General features: G+C 41.4%; 1 protein-coding gene across 4 annotated transcripts in view; it reads left to right on the forward strand.

The window, feature by feature from the left end:
* Positions 1-23058, forward strand: part of USP9X (ubiquitin specific peptidase 9 X-linked) — a 199062-nt gene that overhangs the window by 61508 nt on the left and 114496 nt on the right. For all 4 annotated transcript variants that reach the window (XM_074968997.1, XM_074969018.1, XM_074969028.1 and 1 more), the window contains 7 exons: positions 6826-6941; positions 7210-7461; positions 7539-7677; positions 9693-9845; positions 13852-13956; positions 18159-18365; positions 20526-20662. In XM_074968997.1, coding sequence (XP_074825098.1) covers positions 6826-6941; positions 7210-7461; positions 7539-7677; positions 9693-9845; positions 13852-13956; positions 18159-18365; positions 20526-20662 — 1109 coding nt within the window. The remainder of the gene's footprint in view (positions 1-6825; positions 6942-7209; positions 7462-7538; positions 7678-9692; positions 9846-13851; positions 13957-18158; positions 18366-20525; positions 20663-23058) is intronic.

The raw sequence follows: 23058 nt of genomic DNA on the forward strand, positions 1-23058 counted from the left end.
TGATTTGTTACAGGAATAAAACTGGAAGATGCCACAGAGTAGGCATGGGACAATATTATTTTTAATTAAACCAAACACTTCCTTTACATTATATGAAAATCATCTTTTGGGAAAATGTCTGGCTTAAACTAGCTGTATATTTGCCAGATTCAAAAAAGTCATTCCCTCAGAAAAGTATTGTGTAAATGAACAACACATTGTATAAGGTACCTGAGAATTCAAATTTCAACCTAGAACATCTATATGATTTAAGTATCAAACTGTTACTTCATCAAACTAAGGGTATGTCTACACTACGGAATAAGGTCGAATTTATAGAAGTTGGTTTTTTAGAAATGGGTTTTATATATTCGTGTGTGTGTGTCCCCACAGAAAATGCTCTAAGTGCATTAACTCGGCGGAGTGCTTCCACAGTATTGAGGATAGAGTCGACTTCCGGAGCGTTGCACTGTGGGTAGCTATCCCACAGTTCCCGCAGTCTCCGCTGCCCATTGGAATTCTGGGTTGAGATCCCAATGCCTGATGGGGCTAAAACATTGCGCGGGTGGTTCTGGGTACATATCGTCAGTCCCCCCTTCCCTCCCTCCCTCCCTCCGTGAAAGCAAGGGCAGACAATCGTTTCGTGCCTTTTTTCCTGAGTTACCTGTGCGGACGCCATACCACCGCAAGCATGGAGCCCGCTCAGGTAACCGTCACCGTATGTCTCCTGGATGCTGGCAGACGCAGTACTGCATTACTACACAGTAGCAGCAACCCATTGCCTTCTGGCAGCAGACGGTGCAGTATGACTGGTAGCTGTCCTCGTCATGTCCGAGGTGCTCCTGGCCGCGTCGGCTGGGAGCGCCTGGGCAGACATGGGCGCAGGGACTAAATTTGGAGTGACTTGACCAGGTCATTGTCTTTAGTCCTGCAGTCAGTCCTATTGAACCGTCTTATGGTGAGCAGGCAGGCAATACGGATTGCTAGCAGTCGTAATGTACCATCTTCTGCCGGGCAGGCAAGAGATGACGATGGCTAGCAGTCGTAATGTACCATCTTCTGCCGGGCAGGCAAGAGATGACGATGGCTAGCAGTCGTACTGTACCATCTTCTGCCGGGCAGGCAAGAGATGTGGATGGCATGCAGTCCTTCTGCACCTTCTGCTGCCAGCCAAAGATGTAAAAGATAGGTGGAGTGGATCAAAACAAGAAATAGACCAGATTTGTTTTGTACTCATTTGCCTCCTCCCCCGTCTAGGGGACTCATTCCTCTAGGTCACACTGCAGTCACTCACAGAGAAGGTGCAGCGAGGTAAATCTAGCCATGTATCAATCAGAGGCCAGGCTAACCTCCTTGTTCCAATAAGAACAATAACTTAGGTGCACCATTTCTTATTGGAACCCTCCGTGAAGTCCTGCCTGAAATACTCCTTGATGTAAACCCACCCCCTTTGTTGATTTTAGCTCCCTGAAGCCAACCCTGTAAGCCGTGTCGTCAGTCGCCCCTCCCTCCGTCAGAGCAACGGCAGACAATCTTTCCGCGCCTTTTTTCTGTGCGGACACCATACCAAGGCAAGCATGGAGGCCGCTCAGCTCACTTTGGCAATTAGGAGCACATTAAACACCACACGCATTATCCAGCAGTATATGCAGCACCAGAACCTGGCAAAGCGATACCGGGCGAGGAGGCGACGTCAGCGCGGTCACGTGAGTGATCAGGACATGGACACAGATTTCTCTGAAAGCATGGGCCCTGCCAATGCATGCATCATGGTGCTAATGGGGCAGGTTCATGCTGTGGAACGCCGATTCTGGGCTCGGGAAACAAGCACAGACTGGTGGGACCGCATAGTGTTGCAGGTCTGGGACGATTCTCAGTGGCTGCAAAACTTTTGCATGCGTAAGGGCACTTTCATGGAACTTTGTGACTTGCTTTCCCCTGCCCTGAAGCGCATGAATACCAAGATGAGAGCAGCCCTCACAGTTGAGAAGCGAGTGGCGATAACCCTGTGGAAGCTTGCAACGCCAGACAGCTACCGGTCAGTTGGGAATCAATTTGGAGTGGGCAAATCTACTGTTGGGGCTGCTGTGATGCAAGTAGCCCACACAATCAAAGATCTGCTGATATCAAGGGTAGTGACCCTGGGAAATGTGCAGGTCATAGTGGATGGCTTTGCTGCAATGGGATTCCCTAACTGTGGTGAGGCCATAGACGGAACCCATATCCCTATGTTGGCACCGGAGCACCAAGCCGGCGAGTACATAAACCGCAAGGGGTATTTTTCAATAGTGCTGCAAGCTCTGGTGGATCACAAGGGACGTTTCACCAACATCAACGTGGGATGGCCGGGAAAGGTACATGACGCTCGCATCTTCAGGAACTCTGGTCTGTTTCAAAAGCTTCAAGAAGGGACTTTATTCCCAGACCAGAAAATAACCGTTGGGGATGTTGAAATGCCTATATGTATCCTTGGGGACCCAGCCTACCCCTTAATGCCATGGCTCATGAAGCCGTACACAGGCAGCCTGGACAGTAGTCAGGAGCTGTTCAACTACAGGCTGAGCAAGTGCAGAATGGTGGTAGAATGTGCATTTGGACGTTTAAAGGCGCGCTGGCGCAGTTTACTGACTCGCTTAGACCTCAGCGAAACCAATATTCCCACTGTTGTTACTGCTTGCTGTGTGCTCCACAATATCTGTGAGAGTAAGGGGGAGACATTTATGGCGGGGTGGGAGGTTGAGGCAAATCGCCTGGCTGCTGGTTACGCGCAGCCAGACACCAGGGCGGTTAGAAGAGCACAGGAGGGCGCGGTACACATCAGAGAAGCTTTGAAAACCAGTTTCATGACTGGCCAGGCTACGGTGTGAAAGTTCTGTTTGTTTCTCCTTGATGAAACCCCCCGCCCCTTGGTTCACTCTACTTCCTGTAAGCTAACCACCCTCCCCTCCTCCCTTCGATCACCGCTTGCAGAGGCAATAAAGTCATTGTTGCTTCACATTCATGCATTCTTTATTCATTCATCACACAAACAGGGGGATGACTACCAAGGTAGCCCAGGAGGGGTGGGGAGGAGGGAAGGAAAATGCCACACAGCACTTTAAAAGTTTACAACTTTAAAATTTATTTAATGACAGCCTTCTTTTTTTTGGGCAATCCTCTGTGGCGGAGTGGCTGGTTGGCCGGTGGCCCCCCCACCGTGTTCTTGGGCGTCTGGGTGTGGAGGCTATGGAACTTGGGGAGGAGGGCGGTTGGTTACACAGGGGCTGTAGTGGCAGTCTGTGCTCCAGCTGCCTTTGCTGCAGCTCAACCATACACTGGAGCATACTGGTTTGATCCTCCAGCAGCCTCAGCATTGAATCCCGCCTCCTCTCATCACGCTGCCGCCACCTTTCAGCTTCAGCCCTCTCTTCAGCCCGCCACCTCTCCTCCCGGTCATTTTGTGCTTTCCTGCACTCTGACATTATTTGTCTCCACGCATTCGTCTGTGCTCTGTCGGTGTGGGAGGACAGCATGAGCTCGGAGAACATTTCATCTCGAGTGCGTTTTTTTTTTTCTTTCTAATCTTCACTAGCCTCTGGGAAGGAGAAGATCCTGTGATCATTGAAACACATGCAGCTGGTGGAGAAAAAAGAAGGGACAGCGGTATTTAAAAAGACACATTTTTATAAAACACTGGTTACACTCTTTCAGGGTAAACCTTGCTGTTAACATTACATACATAGCACATGTGCTTTTGTTACAAGGTCGCATTTTGCTTCCCCCCACCGCGTGGCTACCCCCTCAACCCTTCCCCCTCCCTGTGGCTAACAGCGGGGAACATTTCTGTTCAGCCGCAGGCAAACAGCCCAGCAGGAACGGGCTCCTCTGAGTGTCCCCTGAAGAAAAGCACCCTATTTCAACCAGGTGACCATGGATTATATCTCACTCTCCTGAGGATAACACAGAGAGATAAAGAACGGATGTTGTTTGAACGCCAGCAAACATACACTGCAATGCTTTGTTGTACAATGATTCCCGAGTACGTGTTACTGGCCTGGAGTGGTAAAGTGTCCTACCATGGAGGACGCAATAAGGCTGCCCTCCCCAGAAACCTCTTGCAAAGGCTTTGGGAGTACATCCAGGAGAGCCGCGAATGCCAGGGCAAATTAATCCTTTCACGTGCTTGCTTTTAAACCATGTATAGTATTTTAAAAGGTACACTCACCGGAGGTCCCTTCTCCGCCTGCTGGGTCCAGGAGGCAGCCTTGGGTGGGTTCGGGGGGTACTGGCTCCAGGTCCAGGGTGAGAAACAGTTCCTGGCTGTGGGGAAAACCGGTTTCTCCGCTTGCTTGCTGTGAGCTATCTACAACCTCCTCATCATCATCATCTTCTTCGTCCCCAAAACCTGCTTCCATATTGCCTCCATCTCCATTGAAGGAGTCAAACAACACGGCTGGGGTAGTGGTGGCTGAACCCCCTAAAATGGCATGCAGCTCATCATAGAAGCGGCATGTTTGGGGCTCTGACCCGGAGCGGCCGTTCGCCTCTCTGGTTTTCTGGTAGGCTTGCCTCAGCTCCTTCAGTTTCACGCGGCACTGCTTCGGGTCCCTGTTATGGCCTCTGTCCTTCATGCCCTGGGAGATTTTGACAAAGGTTTTGGCATTTTGAAAACTGGAACGGAGTTTTGATAGCACGGATTCCTCTCCCCATACAGCGATCAGATCCTGTACCTCCCGTTCGGTCCATGCTGGAGCTCTTTTGCGATTCTGGGACTCCATCATGGTCACCTCTGCTGATGAGCTCTGCATGGTCACCTGCAGCTTGCCACGCTGGCCAAACAGGAAATGAGATTCAAAAGTTCGCGGTTCTTTTCCTGTCTACCTGGCCAGTGCATCTGAGTTGAGAGTGCTGTCCAGAGCGGTCAAAATGGAGCACTCTGGGATAGCTCCCGGAGGCCAATATCGTCGAATTGTGTCCACAGTACCCCAAATTCAACCCGGCAAGGCCGATTTAAGCGCTAATCCACTTGTCAGGGGTGGAGTAAGGAAATCGATTTTAAGAGCCCTTTAAGTCGAAATAAAGGGCTTCATCGTGTGGACGGGTGCAGGTTTACATCGATTTAATGCTGCTAAATTCGACCTAAAGTCCTAGTGTAGACCAGGGCTAAAAATGATATGAAATGCTGGGAGAGCTGCCCAAATTCTTGGCCAGGGAAAATAACCATGATCTAATGAACATTTTGTCTAGTTTATTAACGTCCCCCCCGTCCACTCCCCCCTACCCCAAACACACACACACACTTTCCTATAGTCATCCCAGATAGAAATAACAGGTATAGAGAGGATGATGGTATAATGTATACCACTGATTAACCAGGGTGAGAGAGCTGTTCCAAGCAATGTGTGATTTTTCTCAAGCCAGCCAACTCAGATTTTTTTTTTTTTTTTTGGCTTGGTGGCACTCTCATCTAGCCAAATGCTGGATCACCATTGAAGCAGGAAGTAGCGGTAATGCGAACATTTATAGATTACTGGGATTATTAATAATTACATCCTCCATAAATGTGTGCCTGTCTGTTAGAGAACTACCCTTTAGGTTTGGGGTAGAACTAGAGATAGAATGAGGTTGTTTGTTTGTTTGTTTTTTTTTCCATTGCCAGTGACACACATTGCAAATAATATAGGCTTTAACTGAAATAATGAACTTGAGAGTTTCAAAGACTGAAAGAGTCTTGAAATATATTTGTTTGGCCAGTTTACTAATAAGACATTTGTCATTTTTAGAAATCAAAACCAACTTTAATTGATCTGCTCTTCCAGTATCTTCCAGGTTAAGCATAATGTTTCTCCTATTTTCAGAGAAACTGTTTATTTTATAGGAAGCTAATTTGAGTAGAACCAATGGTTTCAGGATGAACAGGAAACAAACATTCCTCTTCCCCCACAATTTATGTCAGTTTTTGGTGATCACATAAGATCAGAAAAAGACTTGGAATGTGGTACATTTGAACTTTCGTATGATCTAATGAGGGGAAAAAAGGATTTGGTAGGCAAATGACCTTGAAAGAAAATGGGCTTTCATGTGGAAAAGAAGCAATTCTGATTTGCAGTGCACAATAAGAGAGAATGTATTTGATACTGTTTCAATGGTACCTTATACCAACAATGTAAAAATAGATTGGTAGGAATAGATGTTGGGGAGGAAAAGTGATTTTATGCATGTACATGTCCAAGTTTTAAATAATACTGGGAATGTATGTTATCCTATATTACAACTTTTGGACATTTATGATCAAACAATTTAATTGATTATTCTTCTGGGGCTTCCTAGTGCAAATAGTCTCACCCATGGAAATAAGTAATGGCAAAATTCTTGCCATACTGAAGTCAGTGGGAGTTTTTTTTAGTGGGGCAGATTTCACCTAATGAATCTTTCATCTTGCTTTTTCACTTTAGTCAGTATCTGCTAAATTAATTTGACCAAAATTAGAAGAACAGAAATGCATTGCTTACTATTAATTTACTACTCAGAGTACATGTATACACAAACAAATTATATTTGACAAAGTTCTTTGAATAATTAATAGGTACAATACCTGTGCTTCAGTTTGTTAATGAATAAAGACAGAATTGTCTTTCTGCTGAAAAAACAAACACAACAACCCAGAAACAGCATGTCCTGGATTGTGTAGGATCATATGTAACTTGTGTTACCCTTACAAATAGAAAAACATGACTATATTGGTTGCATAATGAGTCTCTGAACAAAAGTGATGTTTATGTTGTAGTGGCTAATATTGTATTTTTGGCAGTTTATAATGGTAACAGTTTTTAAAAATGAGGAAGTAACTAATTTATTGTGTTGCAGGGTTGGTTAGTAGATCTCATCAACAAGTTTGGCACATTAAATGGATTTCAGATCCTGCATGATCGTTTTATGAGTGGTTCAGCATTGAATGTTCAGATAATTGCAGCTCTCATCAAGTAAGTTCCTTAGAAAGCAGAGTAATTTTGGTATATGTTCATTGAAAATAAATGCAAGGATTTCAAGTATCCATTTATTTTTTTCTTCTGAAAGGGGGTACTGTGATCTGCTATTCAGTATTGTTTACTTGAATGTCCAGAATCTGAATTACCTTTCGTTATTTTGTTCACTTGTAAATAAACCAGTTTCCTGAACAAAATACTCTAATATCTTAATAAAAGTAGCAAAGTATTCACGTTACATCTGATGTTTTTTATTGTTTTTTAGACCATTTGGACAATGCTATGAGTTTCTAACGCTACACACAGTCAAGAAATACTTCCTTCCAATTATAGAAATGGTTCCACAGTTTTTAGAAAACTTAACTGATGATGAACTGAAAAAAGAAGCAAAGAATGAAGCCAAAAATGATGCTCTGTCAATGATAATCAAATCTCTAAAGAACTTAGCTTCCAGAGTCCCAGGACAAGAAGAAACAGTAAAAAACTTAGAAATATTTAGGTTAAAAATGATACTTAGGTAAGGTACTCTTTCTGTTGGAGTGGTTATTTTTTTGTCTGTCTTTTTGCATTTCTTACACTTAATATCTCTTACAGATTATTGCAAATTTCCTCTTTCAATGGTAAAATGAATGCACTAAACGAAGTTAACAAGGTGATATCTAGTGTGTCATATTATACGCATCGGCATGGTAATCCTGAAGAGGAAGAGTGGCTTACAGCAGAGAGAATGGCAGTAAGATTTTGTTCTTATTACCTGAATTAAGTTAAGACTTTGTTTCTTTAAATGCAGTAGTAATTCTTCAGAGATAGAGTAATAATGTACATTACATTAGGTGAATCCTCATTATCTGGTGTTATCCAAAGTCATGAAAATTAACTATCTTTATAATTAGTCACAGTAATTACTAGTGTGTCATAAGGGTTTTTATGCTTTGCTGTTGACATCACTATATTTCCATCAGGATTGCTATTAAAATGTATTCAGAGATTTATAAGATCTGCAAAAAATTATTTTCAAAGTTGATCTTGTGTGTCAAGGTGTAGCACAATTTAAAAGAGAATTCTTTTTTAAATGGAACGTAAAAATAGATGTGTAGTGAAGTTGACACTTTTTTGTACCACTATAATTAGCATAGCATTAATTTAAACAAAATTTCATGAGTCGTTTCTTGGAGAGTAATGTTGATGATTTCAAAAGAATTATTTAAACAGTTCAAATTAAATTTTGAAAGTGATTGCCCTACATGTGGGTCTTTAGTATGCATCCTAATTGTTTGACCGAAAAACTTTTCGTAGAATAGTTTTGTGATAACAGACTTTTAAAAATTTACCTAAAGATATATTTTTACAGGTACAACGGCTCATCCTGATTTTATGTTAAATACATTCATAATCATTTTTTAAATTTAATATACAGTCCATACATTCACTTGCTTTGAGTGCTGGTTTGTCCCTGAGTACAGATTTGAGGAATCCCTGAAATAGAACCTTTATCAAGTTCCAGCATGCTGCATTTTAAGATGTAATTGCTACAGATGTTTGCTTTAGTGAGAGCGAGAGGAAGAGAGAGTAAAAAGTTCACATGCTCTCTGGGTTTAGTGACTTTTTTCCCTGCTGTGAAATTCATAATGTGGAGAAGTAATGTTATGGGGCAGGATTATGCAGCGTTTGCGCTATATGTACTATACAAGTGAATAAGGGCTCTTGACACAACTGTGGGATTAGGCATCTCAAGCAGGATTGACTCTTGTTAGAAATACTCAATTTTTAAAAAGAATTTTTGCCAAAAATAATCTCTTTATACTGGAAAATATAAAGTACAGGTGATAATTGAAAAACCTTGTTTGTCCAAGTCTTACATGAGGTGCCAGATTGACTCTTCTAGCTATATAATCAAATATAGCAACTCTGAAGGAATGGTCACCTTCTCTCATTCCTTTTTGGTTCTGGCACTCAGTAGACATTCTGCTGATGCCTCAGTCTGAACAAAAGAGCTGGACTACATTGTGTTCCTTGCACTATATCAGTGCTACCTTTGAAATCATCTTAATTTTTATCTCCACTTCTTAAATCTTGCTTGAACTCTTTTCTCTAATTCAAGTAGAAGTTGAGGCATTTAAAGGGGTGAAGCTGATTAAGGAGTACCCTTTTCAGAATATAGTTCATTCCCTGATGTTTTCCAGTGTTCAACCATCCTCTTGTTATGTAACATGCTATGCTATAAGTGTACCAATTGAGTTACAGAAAGGTTACACCTGAGTCACTGAAATGTCTTCAGTGGCTCCAAGCTACTGAAAAAATGTGTCCCTGGAAAAAGTAGATGCTCAGTCTTCCCCCGTCCCCTTACACTGGAAGCTGTATGAGAATTTTTATGTTCGGATTTCACAGTTTCACTTTGCTTGAAAAACATTTGTAGTGAAGTATCCTTGTCCACTGAAGCTACAAAGCATGGGAATTATTGCTGACCTTGCCTTCAGAAGACAGCTGCAGGAAAAAAAATCTTATTTATTACAATGGGTAGGGAATCAGAATTGTATAAAGTACTGACTTGCTTTGATTTGGGGGGAGTGGTGGTATTGCATTCTAGAAATTGAAAGTGAAGTATAAATATCCTTCCCTTTTGGTGTGTGTTACCTGTATAAGAGACAGAATGATGATTTCTGGCTTACATTTTCCATTTAACTTTAACTATCTACTTCTCGAAAACTTCAGTATTTTGAAATTGTATGTATTTTAATTTAAAATTAGGAATGGATCCAGCAAAATAATATTTTATCAATCGTATTACGAGATAGTCTTCATCAGCCTCAATATGTAGAAAAGTTAGAGAAGATTCTTCGTTTTGTCATCAAAGAAAAAGCCCTCACTTTGGAAGATCTTGACAACATTTGGGCAGCTCAGGTAAAGAATTAAACTATTGCCCTGTCCTTAAGCAGGATTGATCTTACTTTATAGCACCTCTTGACAACTTTAAGTCAAATCATGACTTTTATTCAACATGGCAAATGGCATGCATGTTATCAAATAAGGAAGGAGGATATTGGATTTCATGTAGACGGGAGGGTGCTTTGAGATTGTGTTGCTGGTGGTGTGCATTGGTATATACAAAAAGAAATGGGGGAGGAGATCTTGAAAACTAAATTTAGACTGCTAGGTGGACTCAAGTCCAGGATCTCAGACTGCCTTCTCAAATGTGCTACAAGTTCAATGGGCAGGACTAACTAGGCAGGAGGTAATAAATTCTAAAGGCATAGATGATAAAATGGTACAGAGGAGGGATTAATATTAAGCGGCGTGTGATTCTAGATTCTCTAGCCTACCAGTGGACAAGATGAGGCAATTAAAGATAATGAAGTAGTGTAAAGCATTTAAAATGAATATTTTGTCTTAGTTTTACTGTAGAGGACAAGGGAAATTTCTTTTTTTTTGAGTGCTTTAATTTCCGTTGAGAACACAGTACCATTTCCCATGAAATCTCGAAGGCGTGGTCTACACTGAAAAGTTAAGTTGACCCAGCTATGTTGCTCAGGGGTCTGAAAAATCCACACCCCTGAGCAGTGTAGTTAGGCTGGCATAGCCCCCTGTGTAGACAGCACTAGGTCAGAGGAAGAATTCTTCCATTGAGCTAGCTACTGCTTCTTGGGGAGGTGGATTACCTATGCCAACGGGAGAACCTTGTTCGTTGGCGTCAGTAATGTCTACAGTGAAGTGCTATGATATTGCAGTAGCAGCAGTGGATTTGTGCCGCTGTAGCATTTAAAGTGTAGACAAGCCCTAAGAAGAAATTACTGGAGCAAATGAAGTGCAATAAATCTGAGAGCCAAATGAGTATTCTGAAGCTTCTGAAGGAAATGAAGTGTGAAACTGAATTCTGAACACCCGGTATATCCATAAAACTAGTGACTGTTCCTGAAAGCTTGTAGTGTCACTAGTGTTCTCATCTTTATTTCTTAAAAAAAAAAAAAAAGACAAAAGGAAGAGTCCAACAATTACAATGCATGCTCACCTCAGTTCCAAGGAAACTGATTGAGCCTCTCGTTACAGCACTCGAATAAAAATACAGTGATAAGATCAAACCAGCACGTGTTGTGGGGTACAAGGGAAATCATGCTGCTTTAACCTGTTAGATCTAAAATATTTAGCTTTCAGTATAACATTTTCAAGTGTCTCATGAATTGCTGCCGACAAAATTAGTTCATGTAGGTTTGGGGAGTAATACTGAAGTCTGCAAGCAAATACTAGTGCTCAATGGCAACAGATTGAGTTTAAGGGAAGTGTCGTGAGGGGAGGGAATTGGTGTTGGGACCCCATCTTATTTTCCTTCATTAATGATCTAGAAGTGAGAATAAACAGCATGTTACCTAGAGGGTCACAGGGTTCATTGCTTCTGCAGGCTGAGCACATTGCACACACCGGGGTCTCTTTCCATTCCATGATTCTCTCTCACCCACCTCTATTTCAGGGACTCCCTGCACCCCCTCCCCGACCCTCTCCCTCATGCAAAGGGCTCTGTTGCCCCTCCTTCTGCTATGAGCCCGCTGATATCTCCTTTCTGCCACATGCCATGGGCTGTGTGCCCACATTATTGTTCCCCATGCTAGGGGCACTGTGTTGGCCCCCATGCTCCCTCCTCCCCCGTTCTTTCTTCATTTTACTGTCTGGAGAGAAGTCATTCATGGTGTCAATGTTTTAAACTGCATTGGGAGGATGGACAGATGGGGTGCTAGGGTGGAAGGTGTTCATGATTACCGTCAACTGGTTCTTTGATCCACAGATTAGACAGAGAAATGCTGTCCAGTTCATTGGCGTAAAAACTCACAAGTTTCCCCACTGAAAATTCACAGATGCTAAGTTGAGAGGTGTTGCAAACACCATTGAGGACAGAGTAATCCCCTCTTCTGTGTTTGTGGTGTTTATACTGTCCTTTGTGCAGTGACCTTATGTTCATAGCTGTCCATAACGTGAAAGGCACACATCATAAATAGTAACAAAAAGAATGAATAAGTTCAGAAACGGGCTGAAAATAACAAACTGAGATTGACTTGGGGAAAATAATCATAAACCGATTTCAGTGGGAGGAAAGAAGCTAAAAATCAGAAATGCCAAAAATAGGCATTGGCACGATAGTGGATAAATTAGATCTGAGTAGGAAAAAAGGCCAAAGCCACTTTGGACTGGTGATCGCATCTCTCTCCCTATGGTGTTGGTTTAATGGCAATGAGATGTTAGCATTTAAATACATGCCACATTAATACTAGAAAGATGACAAATTGGAGGGAGTTCAAAGAAGTCCAGAGAAGAAACTGGAGGAATTGATTTAAAAAAATTGAGATTTGAATTGGTCAGCAGGGGGACACTAATTTCTAAAAAGTTTGGTCGTATTCAAATAGATTGGAATTATTTAAATTTAAAATTGAGTTCCAAGAGTGAAAAGTAGGAGTAGATTTACTGAATCAGGAAAATTAAAATTACTGAACATTTGAAGTATTCAGCAGTATGACGGCCACAGTCATTCCCTCTTTTTTTAAAATCTGGACCATAATATGAAAGTAAGTCAGTGCATAAAATTTAGAACAAATATAAAGTAGTAACACTGCACACCATATCATTTTAAGATACTGAATTGAGTACTGCAAGGGGTGAAGTGAAATACTGATGCAGAGTTTACAAAATAGTGAATTTCATTACTATTAATGCATTAATTTTTAACACTTAATTAGATTGACAGTATCTCTAAATTTTGTTTGCTAAGCTGTACAATTTACAATAATGGGTTAGTCTCACAACTCTACATATTAATTTTTTTGAAACGTGTCTACTTAAAATAATGCCATATCAAATCAGACTATTGGGTTCATCTGGTCAGGAATCCTCATGCTTGATAGGCATAGAACGCAAATAAGGCATCTCTTTTAGCCTTAAACCAGAAAAAAATTGGTTTCTACCCTTCCCCCAAATCAAAATGCCAACAATTATTGGTTAGGCCTCTCTCTTCTCCCCCCTCAATTTCAAAAAGTCTTTATATGACACTTCTCTTATCATGGCTGTTTTCTGATGCACTGCTGATCAATGAGTAGGTTCACCTTTAGAGTGCTGTCAGCAGATTTTTAAGGAAGGCTTTCAATTAGCCATCCTCCACTATCATCTCAGGAAGACTTTAAGATACAGTATAGAAATATTGTATTAAAAATCCATTTAGACACAGAACAAAGCAACATGATGAAATATGGATTGAAGTGCAGGACAGCTTGTTTCAGTTAGAAATTTCAGTTTAAATTCTTTGCAGAAATCATTATCTTCTACATAAGTGTGAAAAATCGGGCAATCTTTGACCTACAGATTATTTTTAAACCCAATCCCTCACTAACTAAGGGTATGTCTATACTACCTGCCGGATCGGCGGGCAGCTATCGATCCAGCGGGGATTGATTTTATCAGATCTAGTCTAGACACGATAAATCGACCCCTGAGTGCTTTCCCGTCGACTCCTGTACTCCAGCTCCGTGAGAGGCGCAGGCAGAATTGACGGGGGAGCTGCAGTAGTCGACTCACTGCAGTGAAGACACCATAGTAAGTTGATCTAAGTACGTTGACTTCAGCTACATTATTCATGTAGCTGAAGTTGCATAACTTATATCGATATTCTCCCCCTCCCACTCCCCATCCCCCAAAGTGTAGACCAGGCCTAATTTCACCTGATATTTTAAACTTAAACTAACAAAATAAAACCAGACAATCAGATTTCCTCAGTGTAACCTATGTAGTCAAAGTGGGTTATGCTTTGGTGGTGGGGTAGTAATCCTTCCTACCCATTTCAGGTAATCATCTGACAAATTTGAAGCGTTATATCTTACTATGTTTACGTTAGTATAGATAGTTACAAATGTTAATTTTGTTTCTCTGACAGGCTGGAAAACACGAAGCCATTGTTAAGAATGTACATGATCTTCTTGCAAAGTTGGCTTGGGATTTCTCTCCTGAACAACTTGATCACCTGTTTGATTGCTTTAAGGTAACACTGCATTTTTCAGCTGTTCTGTTACTGTAAATACTGAATACAGTTAACTTGCCTTTTAATGTACTGGATGAAATAGATTAGTATTTTGATTGTGCATAATCTGCTAAAAGCATTTTTATATATTCAGATTACCACAGTAGAACTCTTTAAATTGTCTGTCACACTCTTTAGCAGTCTCCGCAGACAGGGGACTTCCCTTTGCATGTAGGTATGAACAGGGTTGTAACTTTTGTGTACTGCTGCAGTGTTTAGAGCACGCTCTGGGATATTTTCAGAATATATCTTCTGAAATAAAACAAATATTTAGACTATGGCATAATCTACACTCGACAATTAGGCTGGTTTAACTACATTGGTTAGAGGTGTGAAAAAAGCACACCCTCGAGTAGCATTGTTAAGCCAACCTAAGTCCCCATGTGGACAGCATTAGGTCAACGGAATAATTCTACTGTTGATCTAGCTACTGCCCCTTGGAGAGGCGGATTACCTATGTCGACAGGAGAACCTTTCCCGTTGGTGTAGGTAGTGTCTACACTGAAGCTCTACAGCAGTGCAGCTGTGCTTCTGTAGCGTTTTAAGTGTAGACATACTCTACTTGTTTTATTGACAACTTGTTTATCTGGTTTCCCTTGGCTTTTTCAGCTAATGCATCTTCATTGTGTCTTCAAGCTCAGTAAATTCAGTTTTATTCCTTGAACACTATCATTTCATTCAGAAAGTAAATTTAAAAGTGAAGCTATTTATCGTTCCCTTTTTGTAGTCCAGGGTCTTGTCTTCATTTGGTGGGGGGGTGGGAAAGGGGTGTTTTTAACTCAGTTAGTTAGCTCGAGGTAATATCCTAGTGAAGATAAGGCAAGTTGTAGTAATTTTTCGAGTGCTTGCTCATGTCCATTCCATATTGGGTAAAACCCACATTGGGACCTATGCATGTGTCCCCGCTTCAGTGGTACCGATCCCCATCAAGAGGGATGTCCTGCCAGCGTTTGCCCACCCAAAGCCGTCACGCCTCAGGATTGGAGAGGAAGGCTCAGTGGAGCCCTCTTTGGTACCCACACCAGGGTCACTGATTGAGGGACTCGAGGTGTACCTCGCTGGTAGATTGGTGCAGGCCCTCTGAGGCACGCGCCACCTGGCAAGAACTCCGGGACCAGCCCCGACCGTTTCCAAGGGCCCAGGACTGATCAGACACTAGAGACCACCAATCGCTGGGCCATCATCGCGTGTCTCCAAGAAGGAGGTTGCCCTACTCAGGACAATCCTCCTGGCCACTGGCCCATAGTAGCTCACGGTCCTGTTCGATGTCCCGGTGCCAGTTGAGTAGCGTGAGGCGTGGATTGCCAAGTATCCAACGCAGCTCTGCCGAATGCTGTCGGTCCCCGAGAGCCCGACCAAGACAGCCTCGCTGCAGAGGGGGGAAGATAGGGAGTGCTTCTCTGCCCCCAGCTCTTCACTGGCTGCAGCCACACTCTCTCTGCTCGCAGCCACACTCTCTGCCCCCAGCCCCAGACTTGCCCTCTGTGGCCCCAGCCTTAGCCCCTTTACCCCTGTCTGCAACAGGCCACAAGCCACGGTCTATTTCCCAGCCCCATCTCCCCTAAAGAAGGGGGCAGGCATGATGTGAAAAGTTTGGGGACCACTGCCATAGAGGGAGACTCAGTGCTATCACACCCGATGACTAAAAGACTCCTCAGGGGTATAGTAAATCTTTTCCCACAACACCAACTCTCTACCCCCATGTGAGACCTAAACCTGGTATTGAAAGGACTGACCATGCCCCCCTTTGAACCCATGGCTACCTATTCACTTACATAACTCTCAGTGAAAATGGCCTTCCTGATAGCAGTCATCTTGGCTGGGAGAAATAGTGGCACTGATGATACATCTCCTCCTCTGCCCCCTGGTATTATTTGGGACAAGGTTATGCTCAGACCACATCCAAAATTCATTCCTAAGGCAACCTCCCCTTTTCACATGAACCAGTTGATTCACCTTCCAACCTTCTATCCCAACCCTCACCGAGACAACAGGGAGGCTATATTACACACTCTAGATGTCTGGAGAGCCCTAGGCTTCTACCTGGATAGGACGAAGGGTTTCAGGAAGCCCACTAGACTTTTCCTCTTCATTGCGGAAGGATCCAAGGGCTCAGCAATATCAGCCCAGAGCCTCTCCAAGTGTCTCTCTCAAACTGCATTAGACAGTGTTACTAAGTTTGCAGTCCAACCCCTCCAGATACTATTCATACACACTACACAGGGTTGGTGGGTCTCATCTGCGGCAGCCTTCAAGAATGTCCTTACCTGAGAATTTGTAGAGCGGTGACATGGGCATCAGTCGACACCTTCGCACATTATGTGATCATTGGGAACTTTGCCTCCGATACCATCTTTGGCTCTACAGTACTGTCATCTGTAACTGACCAGATTCTGAAACCCCAGCCCTCCAATAGGGGCACTGCTCGGGAGTCCTTTACATGGAGCATCAGTAGAAACACTACTTGAAGTTACTCACCTTGTGCAGTAACGATGGTACTTCGAGATGGGTCCTTATGGATGCATCACAATCCTGCTCTCCTCCCATCCACTTCAGAGTTCTTGTCAATGACTCTGAGGAGGAAATGACGGGTGTTAGCCCGTGCACCTAACATGGTGGGGCATGAGGAGAGAGCGCACAGGTGCGGGCCTAATGGACACTGCTGCCAAAGTTCTCCAGTCAGCAGTGCAGGGACACAAGCACACCTACAGTGGAGCACCCATAGTGACACATCTTGAAGCACCATCATTACTGCACAAGGTGAGTAACTTCTTACTACTATGCTGATAGGCAGATCCATAATAATATGATATTAAAAAAAAAAAAAGCATTTCAAGTCTTAGTACAGTATCAGTATATGTAAATTTGGTAAATATACTGAAACTCTTGTTATGTCTCACAGTGGTATAATTTTGTGATGGAATGACAGACTTCTAAATTCTGAGCTTTTGTCAGTTGGTTAAACCACTTACTTTTAACTATTTGTCCTGGAATATTAGTGTTAAGAGTGATTTCTCAGATGTTTCCTTCCCATTGTCAAGCTAACTTTTATTCAATTGAGGGCAGTATGTGTATGTATATGTGTATGTACATGTCGGACATGGAAAGTTCTGTATTTCAAAATATTTTATTGTATTTGTATACTTGCAACTATATGACATGTACTAGCTTTATACTGAGTGATGCTGAAATAATTCTCATAACATATTTTTATGCCAAGTGCTTTTGTGTAATGACATTCAGGAATGTTTTGTTTTTTTTCTCTGCATGTTTTTGAAGGGGTTGGTTATAGTTGCTTTTAAAAGATACTGACGTGCATACTTGGATCTAATAGCCACCGTTAAAAGTATAGGGCCCGATTTTTCAGTAGATCAGTAGGTACTTCTGCACCAGCAAGTTTGCACCTGCTTTGTGGGATCCAATTCTCTGATTTGTGTGTGCACTTGACTGGATAGGTGCCTCTTTAGTCAATGTTTTCATGTAAATAAAGGATTCAAATATATATTTCAAATTTATTGAAAGTTAGAACCATATTTACTAAATTATTCAAATGAGTACTCAGAAATTACATTAAAAGGAAAGTAAATGTTAATATCGTTTGTGGCCTCTTTTAAGAAAAGGGATGTGGAGTAAGTTTTTATGCCCAAAACTTATTTTGGGTCAGGTATGCTAGTAAAAATAATTTTTGTATTATCAGGCAGTCTGTTGCATCAGAGAGATCAGTATTATAACTATTAAATTAAATCATTAACAAGTAACATTTGAATGATTTACTAGATGGCTTTTAATTATAATCAGGGGAGTCTTTAGAAAGCAGTAACAAAAAGCAGCCGAGGTCCGCTCCATTTTGGTTACTGTTTAAAATGTCAACAGTAAATATTTTATCAGCTGTTTCAGAACAATGGAATGTATTGATATTCATAATTAAGGAACCCTTAAACCTCAGAATTTCTTTTAATTTTTAAAAACTTTGTTGTACAACAGTAATGACTGAAATTTGTGCTCTTAATATGTGTCTTTTATGATTGACAAACAGTTAATTAAAAATAAATGAGGAGGTTATTTTCACAGTATTCTTTTGTAACTGGACATGTCATAATGTATAAGATCAAACGTAAAAATCTGGTGGCTTTTCATTTTGAATGAAATTCTTTGTTTACCAGGCAAGCTGGACAAATGCAAGCAAAAAACAACGGGAAAAACTACTTGAGTTAATCCGTCGTCTTGCAGAGGATGATAAAGATGGTGTGATGGCACACAAAGTATTGAACCTTCTGTGGAATTTGGCACATAGTGATGATGTACCTGTTGATATCATGGACCAGGCTCTTAGTGCCCACATTAAAATTTTAGATTACAGCTGTTCACAGGTAAGAAATTGATTGTGGTTTTATTAGGACATAAGAACTACCATTCTGAGTCAGAGCATGGTCTGTTTTGCTCAGTATCTTGTCTCTGACAATGGCCTGTACCAGAGCTTGAGGTGGGGTGTACAGAATAGGGCAGTTGTGAAGTGATCCACTCAGTCTTCCACTCCACTTTCTGGGAGTCAAAGGTTTAGTGTCACCCGGAGTATGGAGTTGTGTCCCTGACCGCTTTGGCTAATAGTCACTTGATGGACCTATCCTCCATGAACTTAACCAGTTCTTTTTTCAACTCAGTTGTAATTTTGGTCATTACAACATCCTATGGCAATGAGTTCTACAGGTTGTTTGTATAGTGTGTGGAAAAAGTAGTTCCTCTTGTTTGTATTAAACCCTTTGCCTATTCCTTTCATCCAGTGACCTGTGGTTTTTCTATTGTGGGAAGAGGTAAATGACACTTTTCTCTTTTCCCTTTCTCCACGCCATTCATAATTTTATAGACTCCTATCATAATCCCTGCCTTACTCGTCTCTTTTCTAAGCTGAACAGCCCTATTATTTTTAGTCTCATTTTGTATGGAAGCCATTTCATGTCCTTAATCATCTTTGTTGCCCTTCTTTGAACCTTTTTGAGTTCTACTGTATTCTTTGAGATGGGGCGACCAGAACTGTACACTGTATTCCAGGGGTGGGTGCACCATGAATTTAGATAGTGGCATTATGATATTTTCTATCCCTACTTCTCTGGGGTAAGCAGTCTTAGGTGCTCTGTAGCTAGACACAAACCAGGCTGAATACCCTGCCTGGAGGTTAGGCCTCTGCCACGTGTTCAGCCAGATACTACTTCTTCCCCCACAGTGCGTCACTCTTTGCTGAGCAAGTCCCTAATAGCTCTCTGGGAAGGTTCATGCCCAGTTCATTCTCCTGGGGCTGCTCAGGTCCCTTGCCTGGGAACAATTTCTGTTCCTCTTTCTCTTTGAGCCTCTGCTCACCAGGGAGGCATCACTGGAAGTAGCTTCCTAACCAGGAGTCTTGGGGGTTCTCTCCTTGGAGTTTCCTGTGTTCTGGGGCTCTTGACTGAACTCTCGTAAGTCTTTATTATGCTCATGTGTTCCTTAACTAATTAACTGCTTCACAGCCACCTGGTTTGGTTCATTCTTTTTAGCGGAGCCTGTCACAGGTAGGCTGAGTGCCTGACCTCCTCAGAGCTCAGTTACGCTATGACACATGGTAACATGGGAGTAGGAGGTGGTCCCCAACTGAATTGGGGGGGAAAAGGCATTTTCCGTGGTCAATTTTAAATTTTTTGCTTTGTTTTCTGGGTAATCCTTGACTCTTTATTGGAAGATAAAGGAGATAAATGGGAAGGACCTAATTGACCATTTATTCTTAATGATGTTTTCTAAACTAAATAGTCAATTTTTAAATCTCCCATGTTTTTACATGCGTCTAATGATTTCATTTTCTTTCTCTGAGTCTTTTCTATTGCTATATCATTTGTGAGATGGGTTAGTCAGAATTGAATATAATCCATTTAAAGGAGTAATACTGATTTATATGACACATTTTCAGTATTCTTCTCTATCCCTTTCTCAATATTGTACCAAAGTATATATCATACTACATATTCAGTATTTGGAAGTTGCTAATCCTTCCATGTGCAGTGGCACTGAAGAATATTATTAGACCAGTCCTTGGTTTCATCTTTTCAGAAAAAGATACTGAAACACTTTTTCTTTGGCCTAGTGAGGTCAAGGTTCTAAGCATGATAACCAAAATCAGCACCATTTCAGATGCACCTGTTGCCAACATCCATTATCAACATCTGGTAGTTTTTCTAGTGTACTCAAATCCTGCAACTACTTTGATTCAGGGCAGACTCCTGGCAGGTTTGTGGAGATGCAAAGGGAAAAGAACAAATTTTAAAATTCATGGAACTGCAAATTATGGATCTGTTACACCATTGAAGTCTTCTGCTGATCCATGAGCCACTTGGACTTCCCTCTTGTGATTTGAAATTTCAGAGCTCAATAAAATTAGTCTGATAGTTCAGTTACTTGTTTGTTCTATATTTATGCATGCACATGGATAGAAAAATAAAAATGGATAAAGCAGTTTTAATTTGGGTTTTTGATGTATACTAAACTGTGAAAACTTGCTTTTTAAGGATCGGGATACTCAAAAGATCCAGTGGATAGATCGTTTTATAGAAGAGCTTCGCACAAATGACAAATGGGTCATTCCTGCACTGAAACAAATTAGAGAAATTTGTAGTTTGTTTGGTGAAGCACCACAGAACTTGAGGTAAGGAAGTAATGTGAATGGGATAGAATTGTGGACAATGTTATAGTTTTTTATAAAATACGATAGGTAATTTTATATTTAAGTTGAAGCTTGTTTTTGCTGTTAAAATACGTGTGTGCGCGCACGCCTGTATAAACCATTTAAAACTTATTGGATTTAAGCATTCAGGCACAAGAATAAATCATTGACTACTTTATTACTTCAGGTGTATATAGACTGTTAAACTGAGATGTTACAATCTCCTAATTACACTCTCATTGGGCTGTGTGACCTTGAGCAAGTCAGTTCATATCTCTGAGTTTTCATTCTTTAGCTGTTAAATGGGGATGATCATAGAATATCAGGGTTGGAAGGGACCTCAGGAGGTCATCTAGTCCAACCTCCTGCTCAAAGCAAGATCCAATCTCCAACTAAATCATCCCAGCCAGGGCTTTGTCAAGCCTGACCTTAAAAACCTCAAAGGAAGGAGATTCTACCACCTCCCTAAGTAACGCATTCCAGTGCTTCACCACCCTCCCAGTGAAATTTTTTTCCCTAATATCCAACCTAAACCTCCCCCACTGCAACTTGAGACTGTTACTCCTTGTTCTATCACTGCTACCACTGAGAACAGTCTAGATCCATCCCCTTTGGAACCCCCTTTCAGGTAGTTGAAAGCAACTATCAACCCCCCCTTCCTCCCCCCTTCTTCTCTTCCACGGAGTAAAGAATTCCAGTTCCCTCAGCCTCTCCTCATAAGTCATGTGTTCCAGTCCCCTAATCATTTTTGTTGCCTTCCGCTGGACGCTTTCCAGTTTTTCCACATCCTTCTTGGAGTGTGGGGCCCAAAACCGGACACAGTACTCCAGATGAGGCCTCACCAAAATTGAAGAGAGGGGAATGATCACGTCCCTTGATCTGCTGGCAATGCTTCTACTTATACAGCCCAAAATGCTGTTAGCCTTCTTGGCAACAAGGGCACACTGTTGACTCATATCCAGCTTCTCGTCCACTGTAACCCCTAGTTCCTTTTCTGCAGAACTGCTGTCTAGCCATTCAGTCCCTAGTCTGTGTAATACTTCCCTTTCTCATAGTGGTAATGAAAGTGTAAATTCATAGTTTTTAACCTTTCTGAAGATAGAGGCCATATAATTACCTAATTAGAATCACACAGCTCAATTACCTTCGAGATTTTTGTTGATGCAAAATGACATTTTCGGGGGAATTCTTGACTTCTTAATAAGTTGTTTAAGAAAAGCAAATTGGAGATTACCCAGAAATTTCCATTAGTTAAAATTCTCTAGTTGTAACAAATTGGTTCTTTGCTTTGCTTTTTTCTATTTTATCATGCTTTTCTGGAATAAAAGAAAGTGAAAGTTTAGCCTAAATCTTTTATATATATATATATATATATATATTAACTGTTTAATAGGATCTGTTGAAATTAACAAGCTTAGTCTCACTTACTGTGTCTCCTCATCACAAAAATATCTGACCCCTCAAAACTGAAAATTTCAATGTGTGCTGAAGTTTCTGCAAACTCCGTTTGTGCTTGTGTCTGCATGTTCCACTGAATAGTTCTGTGAGCAGGCAGAGTATTCAAATGAGTTTCAGTACCCTGTCTGCTTACAGAAATGGCTAAGACTGAAAAAATTGAGAGATGTGCACATTTGTAACAGATGATAGCATCACTTATTTTTTGTTGATGGGTTGTCATTTTATTCGCTACTGCTACAGCTGATGTCAGTTTGCAAAGTACTATAGGATATACTTAGCATGAGTGAACAAGAGTAAGCATAATACCATTCACATACAAAGCTTTGTGCTTCCAGTTATGTATTATATAATGTGTAATAGATATTAATATGGTGTGCAATACATACACATTTGCTAACAGTGGATATTTGTTGTTCTCAGTGCACATTATCACTTGAGTCTCTGGAATTGGTTTTTCAAATCAAACTCCTAGAACAATCAACAGAGATGTTTGTGACAATTCGTTTGAAGAACACTGCATAGAGTGTTGCATGAAATATTGATGTATGCACTCTCTATGATGATGTATCCTGCTTCCCACTTGGGTATCTGAGCCATTGGCAATTAAAGGGCTATTTAGAAAAGATAAGGGCATTGAGTTCACAGCAGGATGTTAAGGTTAAATTTAATTATCTCTCTTGCACAGGAGGGATTCTCTTCAGGGGAATGGCCTAGGTATCATACTTAACTTGCACATGAACAAAGTTTTGAGAGCAATATAAATATAAATGCATCCGATGAAGTGAGCTGTAGCTCACGAAAGCTTGTGGTCAAATAAATTGGTTAGTCTCTAAGGTGCCACAAGTACTCCTTTTCTTTTTGCAAATACAGACTAACACGGCTGTTACTCTGAAACCTATAAATACTTGGATAGTTGCTTT

The sequence above is a fragment of the Natator depressus genome, chromosome 1 (assembly GCF_965152275.1).
Source record: "Natator depressus isolate rNatDep1 chromosome 1, rNatDep2.hap1, whole genome shotgun sequence".
Lineage (NCBI taxonomy): Eukaryota > Metazoa > Chordata > Testudines > Cheloniidae > Natator > Natator depressus.